The sequence below is a fragment of the Bos javanicus genome, chromosome 29 (assembly GCF_032452875.1).
Source record: "Bos javanicus breed banteng chromosome 29, ARS-OSU_banteng_1.0, whole genome shotgun sequence".
NCBI lineage: Eukaryota > Metazoa > Chordata > Mammalia > Artiodactyla > Bovidae > Bos > Bos javanicus.
The window spans coordinates 27,450,170-27,475,162 of NC_083896.1; the positions used below are offsets into that span (position 1 = coordinate 27,450,170).

The 24,993-nt window shown below is 39.5% G+C and overlaps 1 protein-coding gene across 1 annotated transcript; it reads right to left on the reverse strand.

Moving 5' to 3' along the window:
- Positions 1 to 5,052: 5,052 nt before the first annotated feature.
- LOC133241798 (olfactory receptor 8B3-like) lies at positions 5,053 to 5,982 on the reverse strand. Its single transcript, XM_061407717.1, has one exon. It carries the CDS (start codon positions 5,980 to 5,982, stop codon positions 5,053 to 5,055), a length of 930 nt encoding a protein of 309 aa, XP_061263701.1.
- Between the last annotated feature and the right edge of the window lie 19,011 nt (positions 5,983 to 24,993).

The following is a 24,993-nucleotide window of genomic DNA, read 5'->3' on the forward strand; positions in this document are numbered from 1 at the left end:
GTATTCCATTGTGTGTATTTATCACATTTTATCCATTAGGCCCTTGATGGACATTTAGGTTGCTTTCATATCTTGGCCTGATTTTACAATTTTCATTTTTAACCACTATATTAGCTTAAAGTGGTTGGTCCACAGCCTTTTCTATATACTTGCCTTTACCAATAGAATTTTCCCTTCCTCTAATTTCTTATTCTTTTTGTAGTCTTTTTTCAACAAAGACTTTTTAACATTTCCTCTATAGTTGCTTTTGTATTGGTGAACCCTTTTAGTTTTTGCTTGTTGGAGATGCTCTTTATTTTTACTTCAATTCTGAATGATAGACTTGCTTGGAAGAGTATCCTAGGCTGCAGGGTTCCCCCCCCGCCGCCCCCCTTTAGCAGTTTAAATATATTTGTGTTACTCCTGCAGAAGCCCTTCAGAAAAATCAGCTTATAATAGACTTATGTGGGTTTCCTCCAATGAGATTCTTTGTTTTCCTATTGCTGCCTTTAAAATTCTATTTTGATCTTAATCTTTTGCCATTTTAACTATGATATGCTGCAGTGTATTTTGCTTTGGGTTCATCTTGTTTGAGACTCTCTGTAATTCCCAAACCTGGATAGCTGCTTCCTTCAAGTGTTTAGCCAAAATTTCATTAAATTCATCTTTTACATTTTCTCTTTCTTTCTGCTGGTTCCACTACAACACAAATGCTAATAAGCTTGATGTTGTCACAGAGGTCCATTAAACTACTCATATTTTTAAAAATCTGTTGTTCTTTTTTGCTATTCTCATTGTGTGGTTTCCATTATTCTATCATCCATATCACTTAAGCATTCATCTTTATCACTAAAATGCCTCTAATTCCCTCTAGTGTATTTTTCACACAGTTATTGTATACTTGAGCTATAACTGTCTTTTTTTTTTTTTTCTAGTTCCTTGTTAAAATACTCATGCTGTTCATCTATTATTTTGCCTGGTTTTATTAGCATTCTTACTACTATTGCTTTGAATTCTTTATCAGGTAAATTAGTTATCTACTTTTCATTAGGGTTTTAATCAAGGTTTTAGTTGCTCTTGTTCTTTCATCTGAAACAAATTCTTACAACTTCTTATTTTTCTTAAGTTTTTCTGTCTCTCTGACATTAGGTAAAGCAGTTACATATTCCAGTCCTTGAAAGTGGTTTCTTGTATAGGAGTGTCCCTATGAAGTCTGTGTATGTTCAATGGCTTTGGTGGGAGAACTGGATCTGATGTAAGCATGGACCATATCTTTCCCTGGGGTGTGATGGCAGCCACTGCATTGGTGGGATATAGGGGTGGAATTGGTGGGACCAGAGCCAGAGCCAGGTGTGAGCAAGGGCTTCCCAGTTCTCAATGGCTTTCATCACCTTATCAGGGGTAGCTGTGTGCCCTGAGAAGCTTAAACAAGAGAGTTGAGAAAGTGGGTTTCTCCTGTATGTGATGGCAGTTTCTGTATTATTCTAGGCTGTGAGCTTGGGGCTGTGTTGGTTTCTTGGCTCAGTGCTGGTTTCACTTTTTCCTTAGTGTGCAAAAGGCTTCCTTGGTGGCTCAGTGGAAAAAAAAAATCTACCAGGGGCAGGAGACCCAGGTTTGACTCCTGGGCCAGGAAGGTCCTCTGGAGCAGGAAATGGCAACCAATTTCAGTATTCTTGGCTGGGCAATCCCATGAACAGAGGGGCCTGTGGGTTATAGTCCATGGGGTCACAAAAGAGTTGGACATGACTTAATAACTAAGCATCAACAACCTTTCCTCAGTTAGTGGCTGGGCAGTGGTGAGGGGTTGGTGCCACAACACAGAGCTGACCCTGCTCTCTCTGAATATGGATAGGAATGTGCACACTGGTGATAGTGTTCTCTTCCCTGGATCTAACGTCACTCCTCCTGGAGTGCCTGCATAGACATATGAGTTGACATGGCTCAGTTGCAGCCTCAGTGTCCAAGTCACCTCCCATCCTTCCAAGCGTGCACACTTTTGTTAACAATGGAATCCATCCTCTCCTTTAGTGGTCAGTGACCACAGGAGCATGAGAGGCTGGGGCAGGAGCTCAGTTAGGGCTGGGGAAGAGGGGATGCTGGGGTGGTCCTTGCCAGCTGGATGGAGTCCCAGGCAGTTTTCAATCTGCTGCCACCATGCTGTGTCTGGGAGTGAGCAGGTTTGGCACATGTTCTTCAAGAGCAGGGTGTCAGTTACTTGTAGCATTTAGGTAACTCTCCACTGGTTTTCAAGCCAGAAAGGGGGTTTATTTCCTGTTGTTAAACCCTCGGGCTGGTGTGCCTAAACTGTGGCCCCAAATCCTTGCTCCTCCAGGAGGATTCCCCAGCCTGTGATATCCCTTTTCCTCTTCTCTGTCCCAGGTGAGAAGTATAGGTCCCAACCATATCGCTTCTTTCCCCTTCCTGGAAGACTTCATATGGATCATTCTTTATAACCTTCATTGTAGAACAGCTGTTCTGCTCTTGCCCACATGGATTTCAGCGAGAGTTTCTTCATATGTAGTTGTAATGTGATGTGTTCCTGAGGAAGGGTGATCTTAGCATCCTGCCAACCTGCCATCTAGAACTCCCTTCTCATTTTTATAATTTAGATTGTTTTAGGCTACCTCTGTGCAGAGGATCAGGTTTAGGTGAAAGATTTAAATTCCTTTCTGGTCTTTTTGAGCCTATATCATTCCAGGTACATACAAGGAGACCTTCCCATTATCTCTGTATATGCTTCTTACTTTACAAAAGTCCTAGTCTTTAATGTCTGGCTCCAAAAAGAAAAACAGGATGGGAAGGGAAAACTGTACAAGCCTTTAAAGTCCCTGGAAGTCACTTCAGCTGGATCAGAAGGGGATTATAGCCATAGTGAGGAGACACACCAACAGTGGCTGCTGCCCCTGTGTCTGCAGGTCTGGTTCAGAAGCAAAAATCAGTAATCAGAGCACAGACACTGGATATTGGAGGGGAAAGGTCCTACTATCTGACCTTCGGTTCCATAAGTTTTGTCGAAGCCTCTCCTGGACATGTGCATGCCTGACATCCATGGAAAATATTTACATTAACCCTTGACACATCATACTGAGGCTTTTATAGGTTGCATTTTTGCCTTAAAACATAAGAGTGCAACATCTTTTCCAGTATAGACAGTGCAAAAATATATGTATCCAACAAGTATTTCTTTCAAGATGTCATTATACTGCCAGTTGCACTTTGAGGTTGAGTAATTTAAAATCTGTATGGAAGTAGCATATGAAGCTCCACAAAAAAAAAAAAAAAAAAAAAAAAACGCCTGTCAAAAATCAAAGAACTTAAGCTGATAGCCTATATACAGAAACACTGTGAGCTCAATAATATTTCTAGGGCATTATAGAAAGGAGAACAGGGTCATAGGTAGGAGCTTTCAAGTCCTTCAATGTACTCTCTAAATTCCTTCTTCCTAACTTGAATTTCAACTGCTCTTAACTATGTTATCACCTGTAGCTGCCCTCTTTCTCCCTGGTTCCAAATGTGACTCTTTTTCACCATCATTTCCCAATGCCCTACTACTGTACAGTCATGTACACTATAACTTTGTCAAAGATTTATATACTGTGAGATACATATACATTCCTGTACAGAAGAATACAATTTCAGAATAAAATTTGTTTCCTAAGCCTTATGACCACTTCCCACACAGCGACCTCTTATTTTCTGGCTATGTGTCTTGTAGAGGTCTGTCTTCATGATGTGATTCTGGACTCCTTTCTTTACCACATCTTGTCCTCTTAATAATAATAATAAAAACCACTTTCAAACACCTGAAATTCATTTTATTAATTTTAGACACATACAAAACCCCTTCCTATATGAGTCAATCATTTCACCAATGTGTGTGCTAAGTCATCTAGTCGTGTCTGACTCTTTGCAACCCTATGGACTGTAGCCTTCCAGGCTCCTCTGCCCATGGGATTCTCCAGGTAAGAATACTGGAGTGGGTTGCCTTGCCCTCCTCCAGGGGATCTTCCAGACCTAGAGATCAAACCCACATCTGTTACGTTTCCTGCATTGGCAGGCAGTTTCTATATTATAGTGCCCCCTGGGAAGCCCCATCTCACCAATATACTAGTCCAAAAGACCTTCCTTTCCCACCCAAAGAAACCCATGAAACTCTTTGCCTAAACAAGCAAACAAACAACAAAAAGCACCATGTACCATGAGAGAAATTCATACATCCCCTGGAATAAACAACAGTTAAGCTTCAAATTAAAAATATTTTCTCATTAATGATCATAACTGAAACAAATAGAATAGAATGAAGTAGATGTAAGTAGACTACAGAAGTAGCAGACTTGAAATTAGAAGGCTATCTGTTTAGTCTAGATTTTTTTCTTTATGAACCTGTGACATTTAATAATTAGCCCTTTGGAGCTTCATTTTACTATCAATGAAATAAATATATTTAGATTATCTGCTGAGTTCATTGTGGAAAAGTAAAGGGAAAACTCCAGCCAAAGAAGTTTGATATAAAATATTTACTAGATACAAAATAAATTACAGATAAAGCCTTTATGGAAACTTCAATCTCTAACATTTAAAGGAGACATAGTCTTCCAGGTCAGAGAATGGAAAAATGGGAGTAGAAACAGAATATGTGATGCATGTTTCTAACAGGAAGTGGCAAATAAGCACAACCCCAGTGAAACAATGGTACTTTAGTCTTATCTAGGTGATTTTCATCACTGGTCTGTCATTATATCAGAGGTGTCTCAAATTTGATCACTTGGGGATCATTTTCCTTTTCAGTAAAAACTGAAAATATGAAATGACAATAAAAATAACAGAGATACTACATTTTTAATTTAAAATTACTAGTAAGAAGGAAAACTGTAGGAGATGCCATGCGAATGATTAGGGAAAAAGAAGCAACAGACAGAAAAACCCGAGATAAATTATTGGGGGAAGGCTCAAATATTATTTAAATTTTGTTATTTAAAAAAGAGAGAAATAAATTCTAACTATAACTGTTTAAATGAACACACAGAATCTCCTTCTCCTAAAACTATATGCACAGACAGATAATGTTTCTGATCAAAACTTCACCATCCTCAGGACTTTTCTCAGAGCAAGTTTAACATCTTTGTTCCTTAAGCTGTAAATTAAGGGATTCATCATGGGAACCACATTGGTGTAAAAGACAGATAAGACTTTTCCTTTATTCATGGGCATAGAAGATGGTTTGAGATACACAAATGCACTTGATCCAAAGAACAGAGAAACAGCAATAATGTGGGAACTGCAGGTCCTGAAGGCTTTAGACCTGCCCTCTGTGAAGCTGATGTGAAGGATGTTGAAGAGGATGAGGCCATAAGAGACAAAGATGGTGAGACTGGGCAGAATGATGTTGATGCCTGACACAATGATAACTTCCAGCTCAAGGATGTAGGTACTTGTGCAGGAGAGCTGGAGCAGAGGGTAGGTATCACACAAATAATGGTTGATGGTGTTTGCATCACAGAAGTTCAGTCTCAGCATGCCTCCAATAAGAATCATGGCATCCAAAAATGCCATCAAGTAGGAACCAAGCATAAAGCTGGAACACACTTTAGGGGACATGGCAATTTTATACAAGAGTGGGTTACAGATGGCCACATAGCGGTCATAGGCCATTGATGTCAGCACATAGCATTCAGAAATACCAAAAAAAGTGAAGAAGTAAAGCTGAGTCATGCACCCCATGTAAGAGATAATCTTCTTCTTTGATATGATGTTAATCAGCATTTTAAGTGTGAAAACAGTAGAATAACAGAGATCTATGAAGGACAAATTAAAGAGGAAAAAGTACATAGGGGTGTGCAGATGTGAACTCAGCCCAATTAGGATGATCAAGCTCAAATTTCCCATCACAGTGACCATATACATTACTAGAAACAGGAAAAACAGGGGGAGCTGAAGAACTGATTGGTCTGTTAATCCCACTAAAATGAACTGAGTTGTGAAAGAGTCATTCCATGGAGCCATTCTTCTCTAAGGGCATCTGTGAAAATGGGAGAGAAGCGTTACATAGAGGAAAAAGAGTATTTCCCACATCTCCTCACATAAAGTGATGTATGCACTGGGAATGACTGTGACTAGCCCAAACTGGACCCACATAATTTACTTACCATTACCATGGAAATCAGTGACATAAATTTCCTGTATAAACGCTTTACAAACCAAAGTGTTTGTAAAGCAAGCATTTTACAAAGTGTTTGATGCTTTGTAAAGCATCAAAATTTAGCCTTTTATCCAAAAGAATAATGGTGGCTCAGGGGTAAAGAATCGATCTGCAATGCAGGAGACACAGCAGAGGCAGGTTTGATCCGTGGGTCAGGAAGATCCCCTGGAGAAGGAAATGGTAACCCACTCCAGAATTCTTGCCTGGAGAATCCTACGGACACAGGAGTCTCACGGGCTACAGTCCATAGGGTTGCAGAGAGTCGGAAATGACTGGGCAACCGAACAACAGAGGAAAACAAGTGTGAACGAGGACAGAGTTTCCCTTCTCTCATCTCACCATTATTTCATTCACTTGGACTCTCTCCTCACCTCTCCTCTTCTTTTGGTAGTAATCTCCAAAGCCTGGTTTTTGCCTCTAGTACACATAAGACTATACAGGGTAGGATCCAAGAATATTGCTTCCAGTTTATTTAAAAAACAAATAAACAAGGCTAGAGGAACTAAAGTCTAGGACAGCTTAAGTTACTCTATATCAGTTCAGTTGCTCACTCATGTCTGATTCTTTGTGACCCCATGGACTGCAGCACACCAAGCCTCCCTGTCCATCACCAACTCCCAGAACCTACTGAAACTCATGTCCATCAAGTCGGTGATGCCATCCAACCATCTCATCCTCTGTCGTCACCATCTCCACCTTCAATCTTTCCCAGCATCAGGATCTTTTTCAGTGAGTCAGTTCTTCACATCAGATGGCCATAGTATTAGAGTTTCAGCTTCATCCTCAGTCCTTCCATATACCACAGAGCAAAATTTATAAAAGTAGAAGAAATAGTGTTCCACCCATGGAGAAGAAACTTACTAAGAAACTGCATCTCTTGTGTCTGTAAATGATTCTGAACATTCCCTGCTCTCCCCTCAAACAGATTTCTCTGCAAGATTCACTGAATCTCAGGACTGCACAAATAAGAAATGGACTGTCATATCTTAGGTTCTCAGTCTCCCTCTTAAACAAGGAAAACATGAATATAAATGGAATTCAGAAACTCACTCTCTTAAAGGCAGAATGCCCCAGGTCTTTCTTCTTGTTTTTACCCCATAGTCCTGGAAGGGCAATTTCAGTTTCTGAGGATTTGGTTAATTGATTTTAAGAAACCACCATCTGTAATTAATTTTTTATATGCCCTAGAATTCTTTCAGAATTAGAGATCATAATTTTGATTATGATTTCCTTCCTATCCAGCATCAGAAAAAAATAAATGGTTGTTATTATTATCACTTTGGCCACATAGGAAGTCACAGAGGATTTAATATGAGTGTAATGATATAACGTACTCACATATAGATACGGCAGCAGCTTGTTCCTATTCCCCAGGGAACAGTTTCTATGTGTAATAGGGAACTAAGGGGGTTGTATATACAATCTGTCTTTAATTCCTTATAGACTCAATATTTTATTCAAGCTTTTCCTTTGCTATAGGGATTGCTCATCCTCCAAGGAACAGCCAAAATTAATGACCATTTCCCATCAGCAAGATGGCAAAAGAGCAAGCCCTAGAATCTCCTTCCCTGCATGAACACACTGACTCAAAACAAATTATGTACAGATTCCCTCTACAAGAAATCCAAAACTTAGTCAAAAGGATGCTGCACACAGTTCCAGCATGATACCAATCATGTTGAAACTGTTAAGAAAATGCAAGGTACATCTTGCCATATATGTATGGTGATCCAGAACTATGTGACTGGGACAAAATTCCCCAGTTCCCAGGTTCTCCCTGGGGAGAGATAGATGCACAATACGTCCAAAGCCCCAATTTTTCTAAGGGCCATTCAGAAGACTTGCCTCTGTATAGCCTGTGTGAGAAAGCTGAAGGGATATAGGATATGGCATAGTTTATCTGCCTGAGGTGAGAGAGAAGAGAGACACCAATTTGGGCTAAAATTCACTATAGCCACCTACCCCACATTAACTTAACATAGCTAGTAGTAGAAAATATTTTTCCTACAGTTTCTCCTTGGTAAAGGAAAAGGTACACTGTTCAACCAATGACCCAACTGATCTGGGAGCTGCCTGAGGAATTGACTAATCTCCTGTGTTAAGGGTCTACGGGATCCTGACATTCTCCAGAGGCCTGGAGCTGCTAAAAACAAAGTGGTTATACTGTCACAAGATTGAGAGGTCTGCTTTTTCTAGCCATGTTTATTGAGAGGGTCAGCTCCTTTACAAGGCCAGGTCTTGAGAATTAAAATAGTTTGCTATTTTGTCTATATGCAGACATGAGTGCAGAAAGACAAGGAAAAATGAAGAAAAGTGAGATTACATTAAAAAAACAAAAAAAGTATCTTTCCAAGAAAGTGATCCTAAAATTGGCCCTGAATTGGAGATACATGAAATGGAGATACATGATTTACCTGACTGAGAATTTCTTTAACTATCATAAAGATGCTCAAGGTAGTTGAAGAACAGTATGTGAAAAAAGTGGCAATTATATTCGTTGAAGAGTACCAAACAGAAATCATGAAGCCAAAACGCAATAATTGAACTGAAAAATTCACTAGAAGGTCAAAATAGCAGACTAAACAAATGTAAGAAAGAATTATAGAGTTTGGGAAAAGGGCATCTGAAATAATTTAGTAAGTGGAGCAAAAAGAAAAAAGAATGAAAAGTTGTGTCAAAAGTCTAAGATTTATAGGAAGTGTTAGTATCACATGAGCCACATAGGCATTCCATGGATCACCACGGGAGAAAACGTAAGTGATGATCTAAAAGGTTTATCAAATAAAATCTGGCTGAAAAAATCCTCAAGTCTATGCAAACAACTGGACATCCAGAACTAGGAAACTAAAACATAATATCCCAAATAAGATGATCCAAAAGAAATCCATCACAAGGCACATTACAATCAAGTTAACAGAAGTCAAAGAAAGAGCTTTCTCTTCAAGTATAGTTGATTTACAATATCATGTTAGTTTCAGGTGTAAAACATAGTGATTCAGTATTTTTATAGATTATGTTGCTGCTGCTGCTAAGCCGCTTCAGTCGTGTCCAACTCTGTGTGACCCCATAGACGGCAGCCCACCGGGATCCCCTGTCCCTGGGATTCTCCAGGCAAGAACACTGGAGTGGGTTGCCATTTCCTTCTCCAGTCCATGGGGTCGCTAAGAGTCAGACACGGCTGAGCGACTTCACTTTCACTTTTCACTTTATAGATTATACTTCATTTAAATTTTTATGAAAATATTGACTATATTCTCCATCTACATAATATGTCTTCGTTGTTTATATATTTTATGCATACTGTTCTGTATCTTTTAATCCCCTACTCCTATATTTCCCTTCACCCCTTCCCTTTCCTCACTGGTAACTACTAGTTTGGTCTCTACATCTGTAAAAATGTTTCTATTCTGTAATATTCACTTTTCTTTCATTTTTTAAATATTTCACATATAACATAACATATAGCACTGATCTTTGCATTATTTCACTGAACATACTATTCTCTGTGGTCAACTACATAATTGCAAACAGCAGAATTTCATTTTTTTCATGACTAATATATATGTTAACACCCAAAGAAGATGTCTTTTTAATTATAGGGGACTGGAATGCAAAAGTAGGAAGTCAAGAAACACCTGGAGTAACAGGCAAATTTGGCCTTGGAGTACGGAATGAAGCAGGGCAAAGGCTATTTAATAGAGTTCTGCCAAGAGAACGCATTGGTCATAGCAAACACCCTCTTCCAACAACACAAGAGAAGACTCTACACATGGACATCACCAGACGGTCAACACTGAAATCAGATTGATTATATTCTTTGCAGCCAAAGATGGAGAAGCTCTATACAGTCAGCAGAAACAAGACCAGGAGCTGACGGTGGCTCATATCATGAACTTCTTATTGCCAAATTCAGACTGAAATGGAAGAAAGTGGAGAAAACCACTAGATCATTCAGGTATGACCTAAATCAAATCCCTTATGACTATACAGTGGAAGTGAGAAATAGATTTAAGGGACTAGATCTGATAGAGTGCCTGATGAACTATGGACGGAAGTTCATGACATTGTACAAGAGACAGGAATCAAGACCATTCCAAGAAAAAGAAATGCAAAAAAGCAAAATGGCTGTCTGAGGAGGCCTTACAAATAGCTGTGAAAAGAAAGGAAGCAAAAAGCAAAGAGGAAAAGGAAAGATACACCCATTTGAACGCAGAGTTCCAAAGAATAGTAAGGAGAGATAAGAAAGCCCACCTCAGCGATCAATGCAAAGATATAGAGGAAAACAATAGAATAGGAAAGACTAAAGATCACTGCAAGAAAATTAAAGATACCAAGGGAACAATTCATGCAAAGATGGGCTCAATTAAGGATAGAAATCGTATGGACCTAACAGAAGCAGAAGATATTAAGAAGAGGTGGCAAGAATAGACAGAAGAACAGTACAACAAAGATCTTCATGACCCAGATAATCACGATGGTGTGATCACTCACCTAGAGCCAGAAATCCTAGAATGTGAAGTCAAATGTGCCTTAGGAAGAATCACTACAAACAAAGCTAGTGGAGGTGATGGAATTCCAGTTGAGCTATTCCAAAGCCTGAAAGATGATGCTGTGAAAATGCTGCACTCAATATGCCAGCAAATTTGGAAAACAGCAGTGGCCACAGGACTGGAAAGGTCAGTTTTTATTCCAATCCCAAAGAAAGGCAATGCCAAAGAATGCTCACACTACTGCCCAGTTGCACTCATCTCACACGCTAGTAAAGCTCAAAATTCCCCAAGCCAGGCTTCAGCAATACGTGAACCACGAAATTCCAGATGTTCAAGCTGGTTTTATAAATGGCAGAGGAACCAGAGATCAAATTGCCAACATCTGCTGGATCATCGAAAAAGCAAGAGAGTTCCAGAAAAACATCTACTTCTGCTTTATTGACTATGCCAAAGCCTTTGACTGTGTGGATCACAATAAATTGTGGAAAATTCTGAAAGAGATGGGCACACCAGACCATCTGACCTGCCTCCTGAGAAGTCTCTATGCAGGTCAGGAAGCAACAATTAAAACTGGACATGGAACAACAGACTGGTTCCAAATAGGAAAAGGAGTACGTCAAGGCTGTATATTGTCACCCTACTTATTTAACTTATATGTAGAGTACATCATGAGAAATACTGGGCTGGAGGAAGCCCAAGATGGAATCAAGATTGCCAGGAGAAATATCAGTAACCTCAGATATGCAGATGACACCACCCTTATGGCAGAAAGTGAAGAGGAACTAAAAAGCCTCTTGATGAAAGTGAAAGAGGAGAGTGAAAAAGTTGGTTTAAAGCTCAACATTCAGAAAATGAAGATCATGGCATCTGGTCCCATTACTTCATGGCTAATAGATGGGGAAACAGTGGAAACAGTGTCAGAGTGTATTTTTCTGGGCTCCAAAATCACTGCAGATGGTGATTGCAACCATGAAATTAAAAGACGCTTACTCCTTGGAAGGAAAGTTATGACAAACCTAGACAACATATTAAAAAGCAGAGACATTACTTAGCCAACAAAGGTCCATATAGTTAAGGCTATGGTTTTTCCAGTGGTCGTGTATGGATGTGAGAGTTGGACAATAAAGAAATCTGAGTGGAGAAGAATTGATGCTTTTGAACTGTGGTGTTGGAGAAGACTCTTGAGAGTCCCTTGGACTGCGAGGAGATCCAACCAGTCCATTCTAAAGGAGATCAGTCCTGCATGTTTATTGAAAGGCCTGATGTTGAAGCTGAAACTCCAATACTTTGGCCACCTGATGCGAAGAGCTGGAGGAAAAGGGGATGACAGAGGATGAGATGGCTGGATGGCATCACTGACTCAATGGACATGGGTTTGAGTGGACTCTGGAGTTGGTGATGGACAGGGAGGCCTGGCATCCTGCGGTTCATGGGGTCACATAGTCGGACACGACTGAGTGAACTGAACTGACTGAATATCTATATTACTCAGCCATTAAATGTGTATGTGTATGTATGTATAAATTCATCTGTTGATGGACACTTAGGTGGCTGCCACATCTATGCTATTAAAATAATATTGCTATGAACACTGGTTTCATGTATTTTTTCATATTATTGTTTTTGATTCCTTCAGATATATACCAATTGTTGGATCATACAGAAGTTTTATTTTTAGTTTTTTGAAGAACCTCTGTAACTTTTCCCATAGTGGTTACACTCGTTTGTATTCCCAAAATTGTATTAAGGTTTCCTTTTTTCCACATCCTTGCCAATTTTTGTTTGTGTTATTATTCATGATAGCCATTCTAACAGGTGTGAGGTGATAATCTCACTATTATTTCGATTTACATTTCTCTGTAGTTCAGCTGGTAAAGAATCTGCCTGTAATGAAGCAGACCCTGGTTCGATTTCTGGGTTGGGAAGATTAACTGGAGAAGGGATAGTCTACCCATTCCAGTATTCTTGGGCTTCCCTGGTGGCTCAGCTGGTAAAGAATCTGCCTGTAATGAAGCAGACCCTGGTTCGATTTCTGGGTTGGGAAGATCTCCTGAAGGAGGGCATGGCAATCCACTCTGGTATTCTTGCCATAAGAATCCCCATGGAGAGAGGAGCTTGGCAGGCTATAGTCCATGGGTCACAAAGAGTCAGTCATGACTGAGTGAATAATCACAGCACAGTATTCCATCATGTACATATACCACATCTTTTTTATCCACTCAGTTTTTCATGGGCACTTAGGTTGCTTTGATATCTTGACATGATCTCACAATTTTTATTTTTAACCATTCCACTAGCTTATTTAAGTGGTTGATCAATAGCCCTTACCATATATTTGCCTTTACCAGTGAAATTTTCTCTTCCTATATTTCTTAATATTCTTTTAGTCTTTTCTTTTTCAATAAAGAAGACATTTTAACATTTCTTATATGGTTGGTTTAGGACTGATGAACGCTTCTTGGTTTTGCTTCTTGGAGATGCTCTTTATTTCTTCTTCAATTTTTAATGATAGCTTGCCTTCAAAGAGTATATTAAGGTTGTAGTTTTTTTTACTTTCAGCACTGCAAATATATTATGCTACTTCCTCTGCCCTGCAAAGTTTCTTCAGAATAATCAGCTTATAATAGGTTTATGTTATAATAGATTCTCTCATATGAAATTCCTTATTTTTCTATTGCTACCTTAATATTCTACTGTGATCTTAAATTTTGCCATTTTAAATATGATATGGATTGGTTTGGTTCTCTTTGGGTTCATCTTATTTGAGACTCTCTACTTCCCAAACCTACATGTTGGTTTTCTTCTTCAAGTTCATTAAGTATTTAGCCATAATTTCATTACTTTTTTTTCCCACCAGTTTCTTGCTCTTTTCTGCTGCGGCATCCACTAGAATACAAATATTAGTAAACTTGATGTTGTCACAGAGCTCCCTTAAACTATTCATATTTTAAAATTTTATTTGCATTTTTTTGCTATTTTAACTGGGCAATTTCCATTATTCTCTCTTTCATATCCACTTAGGCGTTACTCTTTATCACTAATCTACTGCTAATTCTCCAGTGTATTTTTCATTTCAGTTATTATATACTTCAGTTACGATTTTTAAATATATTTTATTGTTACTTGTTAAAACTTTCATGGTGCTCATCTATTCCTTTCCCCACTTTAGTTAGAATTCTCCTTACTATTGCTTTGAACTCTATCAAGTAAATTATTTATCTCCTTTCTTTTTTTTTTATCTCCTTTCTATTACAGTTTTTATTGAGGTTTTGTTGTTCTTCTGTTTAAAACAAATTCTTCTAACATCTCACTTTGCTTAATTTTCGCTGTCTCCATGACATTAGGTAAAACAATTACCTATCCCATGCTTGAAGGTGGGTTCTTGTGTGGGAATGTCCCTATGCAGTCTGCGAATGTCCAATGGCTTTGCTGGGAGAACTGGCTCTGAAGTGAGCATGGACTTTGTCTTCTCCTGGAGTGTGATGGCAGCCACTGCATTGGTGGGATGGATGGAGTTGGTGGGAAAAGAGCCAGAGCCAGGGGTGAGAAAAAGCTTCTCCAGTTCTCAATGGCTGTCACTCTCCTATGAGGTCCAGAGCTGTAGCCTAAGGAGGTGGTACAGGAACCTTGAGAAACTGGGTTTCTCCTGCATTTGATGGTAATCAGTATTTGGGACAGGACCAAGGCCTGAGAGATCGGGTCTATATTTCTAAGTTGGTTTTTCCTCAGTGTGCATGCTTTGGTTAGCAACTTTTTTCCCCAGTGTGGTTAGTGACTTGTTAGTGACTTTTGGCCACATTTCCCCCAGTGTCCTCGCCTTGGGTAGTGACTTGTTAGTGACTTTTCCCCCACTTTTTCCCCAATGTGCCTGCCTTGATTATTGACTGAGTCATGGTGGAGGGGTTGGTGCCACAACACAGAACTGAACCTGCCCTTTCCCAATATGGAAAACAATGTGCACTCTGGTGATAGTATTCTCTTCCCTGGACCCAACTTCACTCCTCCTGGAGTGCCTGCAGAAACATATGAGTTGACAGTGGCTCAGTTGCAGCCTCAGTGTCCAAGTCACCTCCCATCCCTCCAAGTGTGCACACTTTTGTTAGCAATGGTATCCTCCCCTTTAGTGGGCTATAACCACAGGAGCATGAGAGGTTGGGGCAGGAGCTCAGTTAGGGCTGGGTAGAGAGGATGCTGAGGTGATCCTTGCCAGCTGGATGGAATCCCGCAGTTTTCAATCTGCTGCCTCCATGCTGTGACTGGGAGTGAGCAGGTCTGGCACATGCTCTTCAAGAGCAGGGTGTCAGTTACTTGCAGCATTCAGGTAACTCTCCACTGGTTTTCAAGCCAGAAAGGGGGTTTATTTCCTGTTGTTAAACCCTCGGGCTGGTGTGCCTAAACTGTGACCCCAAATCCTTGCTCCTCCAGGAGGATTCCCCTGCCTGTGATATCCCTTTCTTCTTCTTTGCCCCAGGTGAGAAGTATAGGTTCCAACCATATCACTTTTTTCCCCTTCCTGGAAGACTCCATATGGATTATTCTTTATAACCTTCATTGTAGAACAGCTGGTCGATTCTTGCCCAGATGGATTTTAGCAAGAGTTTCTCTATATGTAGTTGTAATGTGATGTGTTCCTGAGGCAGGGTGAGCTTAGCATCCTGCCAACCTGTCATCTAGAACTCCCTTCTCAATTTTGAATCAGTTCTAATGAGGTGGATGTAGTTTAGATTGTTTTAGGAAATCTCTGTGTAGAGGATAAGGCTCAGGTGAAAATTTAAAATTTTCTCTGGTCTTTTCGAGCATGTATCATTCCAAGCACATGCACAGGGACTTTCTCCTTATATCTATATATGCTTCTTATTTTTTAAAAGTCCTATCTTTTTAATAGCAGAGTTATATTCCATTTTGTATATCACAGCTTATCCATTCGTCTGCCAATGGACATCTAGGTTGCTTCCATGTCCTAGCTATTGTAAACAGTGCTATGATGAACATTGGGGTTCATGTGTCTCTTTCAATTCTGGTTTCCTTGGTGTATATGCCTAGCAGTGGGGTTGCTGAGTCATATGGCAGTTCTATTTCCAGTTTTTTTAAGGAATCTCCATACTGTTCTCCTTAGTGGCTGTACTAGTTTGCATTCCCACCAGCAGTGCTAGAGGGTTCCCTTTTCTCTGCACCCTTTCCAGCATTTATTTTTGGTAGACTTTTTGATAGCAGCCATTCTTACTGGCATGAGATGGTACCTCATTGTGGTTTTGATTTGCATTTCTCTGATAATGAGTGATGTTAAGCATCTTTTCATGTGTTTGTTAGCCATTTGTATGTCTTTGGGGAAATGTCTATTTAGTTCTTTGGTACATTTTTTGATTGGGTTGTTTATTTTTGGGGAATTGAACTGAGTGAACTTCTTGTATATTTTTGAGATTAACTCTTTGTCAGTTTCTTCATTTGCTATTATTTTCTCCCATTCTGAAAGGCTATCTTTTTATATTGCATAGAGTTTCCTTCATTGTGCAAAAGCTTTTGAGTTTAATTTGGTCCCATTTATTTTTGCTTTTATTTCCATTACTCTGAGAGGTGGGTCATAGAGGATCCTGCTGTAATTTATGTCAGAGAGGGTTTTGCCTAAGGTTTCCTCTAGGAATTTTACAGTGTCTCATCTTACCTTTAGATCTTTAATCCATTTTGCATTGATTTTTGTGTATGGTGTTAGAAAGTGTTCTAGTTTCATTCTTTTACAGGTGGTTGACCAGTTTTCCCAGCAACACTTGTTAAAAAGATTGTTTTTTTCTTTTTTCTTTTTTCCCATTGTATATTTTTGGCTCCTTTGTCAAACAAAGATAACATGTCTATAGGTGCGTGGATTTACCTCTGGGTTTTCTATTTTGTTCCACTGATCTATATCTCTGTCTTTGTGCTAGTACCATACTGTCTTACTGACTGTAGCTTTGTAGTAGAATCTGAAGTCAGGTAGGTTGATTCCTCTGGTTCCATTCTTCTTTCTCAAGATTGCTTTGGCTATTCGAGATTTTTTGTATTTCCATACAAATTGTGAAATTATATATTCTAGTTCTCTGAAAAATACCATTGGTAACGTGATAGGGATTGCTTTGGGTAGTATACTCATTTTCACTAAATTGATTCTTCTGATCCAATGACATGGTATATTTCTCCATCTATTTGTGTCATCTTTGATTTCTTTCATCAGTGTTTTATAGTTTTCTATATATAGCTCTTTTGTTTCTTTAGGTAGATTTATTCATAAGTATTTTATTATTTTCATCGCAATGGTGAATGGAATTGCTTCCTAAATTTCTCACTCTGCTTTTTCTTAGTATATAGGAATGCAAGGGATTTCTGTGTGTTAATTTTATACCCTACAAATTTACTATTTTCATTGATTAGCTCTACTAATTTTCAGGTGGTGTCTTTAGGGTTTTCTATGTAGACGATCATGTCATCTGCAAACAATGAGAGTTTTACTTCTTTTCTAATCTGGATTCATTTTATTTCTTTTTCTTCTCTGATTGCTGAGGCTAAAACTTCCAAAACTATGCTGAATAGTAGTGGTGAGAGTGGGCACCCTTGTCTTTTTCCTGACTTTAGGGGAAATGCTTTCAGTTTTTCACCATTGAGGAAAATGTTTGCTGTGGGTTTATCATATATGGCTTTTATTATGTTGAGGTATGTTCCTTCTATGCCTGCTTTCTGGAGGGTTTTTATCATAAATGGATGTTGAATTTTGTCAAAGGCTTTCTCTGCATCTATTGAGATAATCATATGGTTTTTATCTTTCAATTTGTTAATGTGGTGTATCACTTTGATTGATTTGCAAATATTGAAGAAATCTTGCATCCCTGGGATAAAGTCCACTTGATCATGATCTTCTTAATATGTTGTTGGATTCTGTTTGCTAGAATTTTGTTGAGGATTTTGCATCTATGTTCATCAGTGATATTGGTCTGTAGTTTTCTTTTTTGTGGTATTTTGTCTGGTTTTGGTATTAGGGTGATGGTGGCCTCATAGAATGAGTTTGGAAGTTTGGTCTGTAGTTTTCTTTTTTGTGGTATTTTGTCTGGTTTTGGTATTAGGGTGATGGTGGCCTCATAGAATGAGTTTGGAAGTTTACCTTCCTCTGCAATTTTCTGGAAGAGTTTGACTAGGATAGATGTTAGCTCTTGTCTAAATGTTTGGTAGAATTCACCTGTGAAGCCATCTGGTCCTGGGCTTCTCTTTGTTGGATTTTTGATTACACTTTCAATTTCTGGGCTTGTGATGGGTCGGTTAAGATTTTTTATTTCTTCCTGGCTCAGTTTTGGAAGGTTATACTTTTCTAAGAATGCATCCCTTTCTTCCAAGTTGTCCATTTTATTGGCATATAGTTTCTGATAGTAGTCTCTTATGATCCTTTGTATTTCTGTGATGTCTGTTGTGATTTCTCCATTTTCATTTCCAGTTTTGTTGATTTGATTCTTCCGCCCTTTTTCTTGATGAGTCTGGCTAAGGGTTTGTCTGTTTTATTTATCTCCTCAAAGAACCAGCTTTTAGTTTTGTTGATTTTTTCCTATAGTCTTTGTTTCTTTTTTCATTTATTTCTGCCCTAATTTTTATGATTTTTTTTTCCCCTTCTACTAACCCTGGGGTCCTTTGTTTCTTCTTTTTCTAGCTGCTTTAGACATTCAGTTCAGTTCAGTCACTCAGTCATGTCCGACTCTTTGTGACCCCATGAATCACAACACACCAGGCCTCCCTGTCCATCATCAACTCCCAGAGATCACTCAAACTCATGTCCATCAAGTCGGTGATGCCATCCAGCCATCTCATCTTCTGTCGTTTCCTTCTCCTCCTGCCCCCAATCCCTCCCAGCCTCAGAGTCTTTTCCAATGAGTCAACTCTTCGCATGAAGTGGCCAAAGTATTCGAGTTTCAGCTTTAGCATCAGTCCTTCCAAAGAACACCCAGGACTGATCTCCTTTAGAATGGACTGGTTGGATCTCCTTGCAGGCCAAGGGACTCTCAAGAGTCTTCCCCAACACCACAGTTCAAAAGCATCAATTCTTCAGTGGTCAGCTTTCTTCACAGACCAACTCTCACACCCATACATGACCACTGGAAAACCCATAGCCTTGACTAGATGGACCTTTGTTGGCAAAGTAATGTCTTCACTTTTTAATATGCTATCTAGGTTGGTCATAACTTTCCTTCAAAGGGGTAAGCGTCTTTTAATTTCATGGCTGCAGTCACCATCTGCAGTGATTTTGGAGCCCCCAAAATAAAGTCTGACACTGTTTCCCCATCTATTAGCCATGAAGTGATGAGACCAGATGCCATGATCTTCGTTTTCTGAATGCTGAGTTTAAACCAACTTTTTCACGCTCCTCTTTCACTTTCATCAAGAGGCTCTTTAGCTCCTCTTCACTTTTTGCTATAAGGGTGGTGTCTTCTGCATATCTGAGGTTATTGATATTTCTCCCAGCAGTCTTGATTCCAGCTTGGGCTTCCTCCAGCCCAGCGTTTCTCATAGTGTACTCTGCATATAAGTTAAATAAGCAGGGTGACAATATACAGCCTTGATGTACTCCTTTTCCTATTTGGAACCAGTCTGTTGTTCCATGTCCAGTTCTAACTGTTGCTTCCTGGCCTGCATACGGATATCTCAAGAGGCAGGTCAGGTGGTCTTGTATTCCCATCTCTTTCAGAATTTTCCACAGTTTCTTGTGATCCACACAGGCAAAGGCTTTGGCATAGTCAATAAAGCAGAAATAGATGTTTTTCTGGAACTCTCTTGCTTTTTCCATGATCTAGTGGTTGTTGGCAATTTGATCTCTGGTTCTTCTGCCTTTTCTAAAACCAGCTTGAACATCAGGAAGTTCACAGTTCACGTATTGCTGAAGCCTGGCTTAGGGAATTTTGAGCATTACTTTACTAGCATGTGAGATGAGTGCAATTGTGTGGTAGTTTGAGCATTCTTTGGCATTGCCTTTCTTTGGGATTGGAATGCAAACTGACCTTTTCTAGTCCTGTGGCCATTGCTGAGTTTTCCAAATTTGCTGGCATAATCAGTGCAGCACTTTTGCTGGCGCAGCCGTGAAGAGATACCCCACGTCCAAGGTAAAAGAATCCCAAGTATGACGGTAGGTGTTGCAAGAGGTTATCATAGGGCAGACACACTGAAATCATAATCACAGAAAACTAGTCAATCTGATCACATGGACCACAGCTTTGTCTAAATCAATGAAACTAAACCATACCATGTTGGGCTACCCAAGATGGGTGGGTCATGGTGGAGAGGTCTGACAGAATATGGTCCCCTGGAGAAGGGAATGGCAAACCACTTCCGTATTCTTGCCTTGAGAACCCCATGAACAGTGTGAAAAGGCAAAATGAGAAGGTACTGAAAGAGGAACTCCCCAGGTCGGTATGTGCCCAATATGCTACTGGACGTCAGTGGAGAAATAATTCCAGAAAGAATGAAAGAATGGAGCCAAAGCAAAAACAATACCCAGTTGTGGATGTGACTGGTGATAGAAGCAAGGTCCGATGCTGTAAAGAGCAATATTGCATAGGAACCTGGAATGTTAGGTCCAGGAATCAAGGCAAATTGGAAGTGGTGAAACAGGAGATGGCAAGAGTGAATGTCAACATTTTAGCAATTAGTGAACTAAAATGATCTGGAATGGGGAAATTTAACTCAGATGACCCTTATATCTACTACTGTGGGCAGGAATCCCTTAGAAGAAATGGAGTAGCCATCATGTTCAACAAAAGAGTCCAAAATGCAGTACTTGGATGCAATGTCACAAACGACAGAATTATCTCTGTTCGTTTCCAAGGCAAACCATTCAGTATCACAGTAATCCAAGCCTATGTCCCAACCAGTAACACTGAAGAAGCTAAAGTTGAATGTTTCTATGAAGACCTACAAGATCTTTTAGAACTAATACCCAAAAAAAGATGTCCTTTCCATTATAGGGGACTGGAATGCAAAAGTATGAAGTCAAGAAACACTTGGGGTAACAGGCAAATTTTGCCTTGGAATATGGAATGAAGCAGGGCAAAAGCTAATAGAGTTTTGCCAAGAGAATGCACTGGTAATAGCAAATACACTCTTCCAAGAACACAAGAGAAGACTCTATACATGGACATCACCAGATGGTCAACACCAAAATCAGACTAGGAGTAAAGTTAGATTATTTATTTTTCTCGTTTCTTGAAGTAAGCTTGAATTGCTAACCCTTCCCCTTAGCCCTGCTTTTATTGAATTCTATAGGTTTGGGTTGTCTTGTTTTCATTTTCATTTATTTCTATGGATATTTTAATTTCTTTTTTGATTTCTTCTGTCATTTGTTTGTTATTCAGAAGTGTGTTGTTTAGAGTCTATATGTTTGTATTTTTAATAGTTTTTTTTTTCCTATAGTTGACATCTAATCTTACTGCATTGTGATCAGAAATGATGCTTGAAATGTATTCATTTTTTTCTTTTTTTAAATTTGCCAAGGCTAGATTTATGGCCCAGGGTGTCATCTATACTGGACAATGTTCCGTGTGCACTTGAAAAATAGGTGAAATTCATTCTTTTGGGGTGAAATGACCTATAGATATCAATTAGGTCTAACTGGTCCATTGTATCATTTAAAGTTTGTGTTTCCTTGATAATTTTCTGTTTAGTTGATCTATCAATAGGTGTGAATGGGGTATTAAAGTCTTCCACTATAATTGTGTTACTGTTAATTTCCCCTTTCATACTTGTCAGCATTAGCCTTACATATTGCGGTGCTCCTACGTTGGTTGCATATATATTTATAATTGTTATATCTTCTTCTTTTATTGATCCCTTGATCATTATGTAGTGTCCTTCTTTGTCTCTTTAATTGCCTTAATTTCAAAGTCTATTTTATCTGATATGAGCATTGCCCCGCCTCCTTTCTTTTGGTCTCTATTGGTGTGGAATATCTTTTTCCAGCCCTTCACTTTCAGTCTGTATGTGTCCCCTGTTTTGAGGTGGGTCTCTTGTAGACAGCATATATTGGAGTCTTCTTTGTATCCATTCAGCCAGTCTTTGTCTTTTGGTTGGGGCATTCAACCCATTTACATTTAGGGTAATTATTGATAAGTATACTCCCATTGCCATTTACTTTGTTGTTCTGGATTTGAGTTTATAAGCCTTTTCTGTGTTTCTTGCTTAGAGAAGACCCTTTAGCATCTGTTGAAGAGCTGGTTTTGTGGTGCTGAATCCCCTCAGCTTTTGTTTGTCTGTAAAGCTTTTGATTTCTCCTTCATATTTGAATGAGATCTTTGCTGGATATAATAATCTGGGTTGTAGGTTTTTCTCTTTCATCACTTTAAGTATGTCCTGCCATTCCCTTCTGGCCTAAAGAGTTTCTATTGAAAGATCAGCAGTTATCCTTATGAGGATCCCCTTGTGTGTTATTTGTTGGTTTTCCCTTGCTGCTGTTAATATTTTCTCCTTGTGTTTGATCTTCGTTAATTTGATTAATATGTGTCTTGGGGTGTTTCACCTTGGGTTTATCCTGTTTGGGACGCTTGGGGTTTCTTGGACTTGGGTGGCCATTTCCTTCCCCATTTTAGGGAAGTTTTCAACTATTATCTCCTTAACTATTTTCTCATGGCCTTTCTTTCTGTCTTCTTCTTCTGGGACTCCTATGATTCGAATGTTGGGGCATTTAACATTGTCCCAGAGGTCTCTGAGGTTGTCCTCATTTCTTTTAATTCCTTTTTCTTTTTTCTTCTCTGCTTCATTTATTTCCACCATTTCTATTTCTGTCTTCCACCTCACTTATCCTATCTTCTGCCTCAGCTATTCTACTGTTGATTTCCTCCAGAATGCTTTTGATCTCAGTTATTGTATTAATCATTATTGATTGACTTTTTTTTTTTTCTTCTAGGTCCTGGTTAAACATTTTTTGCATCTTCTCAATTCCTGTCTCTAGTCTTTTTACCTGTAACCCCATTTTGCTTTCAAGATTTTGGATCATCTTTACTATCATTATTCTGAATTATTTTTCAGGTAGACTACCTATCTCCTCCTCTTTTGTTTAGTTTGGTGGGCATTTATCATGTTCCTTTACATGCTGAATATTTCTCTGCCTTTTCATTTTGTTTAGATTGCTATGTTTGGGGTGGCCTCTCTGTATGCTGGAAATTTGTGATTCTTCTTTCTTGTGGAGGTTGCTCCCTGTGGGTGGGGTTGGACTAGTGGCTTGTCAAGGTTTCCTGGTTAGGGAAGCTTGCATCAGTGTTCTGGTAGGTGGAGCTGGATCTCTTCTCTCTGGAGTGAAATGAAATGTCCAGAAATGAGTTTTGAGGTGTCTATGGGCTTGGTGTGACTTTTGGCAGCCTGTATTTTAATGCTCTGTTCCTGCAGGGCTATGTTCCTGGGTTGCTGGAGAATTAGTGTGGTATATCTTGCTCTGGAACTTGTTGGCTCTTGGGTGGAGCTTGGTTTAAGTGTAGGTATGGAGGCTTTTGGATGAGCTCTTGTCGATTAATGTTCCCTGGAGTAAGGAGTTCTCTGGTGTTCTCAAGTTTGAATTTGAGCGTCCTGACTCTGGCTTTCAGTCTTATTCTTAAAGTAACCTCAAGACTTCTCCATCCATACAGCACTGATGATAAAACATCTAGGTTAATAGTGAAAAGATTCTCCACAGTGACTGACACCCATTGAGGTTCAGGTTCACAGAGTTACATACGGAAGAGAAGAGGGAGGAGGAAGATGGAGGTGACCAGGAAGAGAACAGGGGAAATCAAAAGGGGAGAGAGAAATCTAGCCAGTAATCAATTTCCTATGTGCTCTCCACAGTCTTGAACACCCAGAGAGGTTCACGGTGTAACATAGAGAGGAGAAGAGGGAGAAGGGAGATACAGGTGACCAGGAGGAGAATAGGGGCAGTCAAAAGGGGAGAGACCAATCTAACTAGTAATCAGTACCCTAATTGTTATCCACAGCCTGGAACACCCAGAGAGAGTCACAGAGTTAAGTAGAGAAGAGAAGGGGGAGAGAGGAGATAGAGGTGACCTATCTCTATTAGGGGGGAGAAAAGCGAGAGTCAAAAGGGGAGAGAGTGATCAAACCAATAATCACACCCCTAAGTAAAAATGGGTACTGAAGATTAGATTCTTAAAGGTACAAAATTGATAATACATACCAAAAAGCAAAAATTAAAAATCTAGAGTAGAGGTTAAACTCTCAAAAATACAATATTAAAAATACAAAACAAAATCAATCACAAAAATTATAAAAAATATATATGTGAAAATTGCTTTAAAAATAGGGTCTTTTTTTGCAAGGTAATTGTTCAGGTCAGTTCAGTTCAGTCGCTCAGTCCTATCCGACTCTGTGACCCCATGAATCACAGCATGCCAGGCCTCCCTGTCCATCACCAACTCCCGGAGTTAACCCAGACTCAGTCCATCGAGTCAGTGATGCCATCCAGCCATCTCATCCTCTGTCGTCCCCTTCTCCTCCTGCCCCCAATCCCTCCCAGCATCAGAGTCTTTCCCAGTGAGTCAAGTCTTCGCATGAGGTGGCCAAAGTATTGGAGTTTCAGCTTTAGCATCATTCATTCCAAAGAAATCCCAGGGCTGATCTCCTTCAGAATGGACTGGTTGGATCTCCTTGCAGTCCAAGGGACTCTCAAGAGTCTTCTCCAACACCACAGTTCAAAAGTATCAATTCTTCGGCGCTCAGCCTTCTTCACAGTCCAACTCTCACACCCATACATGACCACAGGAAAAACCATAGCCTTCACTAGACGGACCTTTGTTGACAAAGTAATGTCTCTGCTTTTGAATATGCTATCTAGGTTGGTCATAACTTTCCTTTCAAGGAGTAAGCGTCTTTTAATTTCATGGCTGCAGTCACCATCTGCAGTGATTTTGGAACCCCCCAAAATAAAGTCTGACACTGTTTCCACTGTTTCCCCATCTATTTCCCATGAAGTGATGGGACCAGATGCCATGATCTTCGATTTCTGAATGTTGAGCTTTAAGCCAACTTTTTCACTCTCCACTTTCACTTTCATCAAGAGGCTTTTGAGTTCCTCTTCACTTTCTGCCATAAGGGTGGTGTCATCTGCATATCTGAAGTTATTGATATTTCTCCCGGAAATCTTGATTCCAGCTTGTGCTTCTTCCAGTCCAGCATTTCTCATGATGTAGTCTGCATATAAGTTAAATAAGCAGGGTGACAATATACAGCCTTAACGTACTCCTTTTCCTATTTGGAACCAGTCTGTTGTTCCATGTCCGGTTCTAACTGTTGCTTCCTGACCTGCATACAGATATCTCAAGAGGCAGATCAGGTGGTCTG

Bases quoted from the DNA above. Each gene is read 5' to 3' on its own strand.
- LOC133241798 (XM_061407717.1), bottom strand. From the start codon at position 5,982: ATGGCTCCATGGAATGACTCTTTCACAACTCAGTTCATTTTAGTGGGA.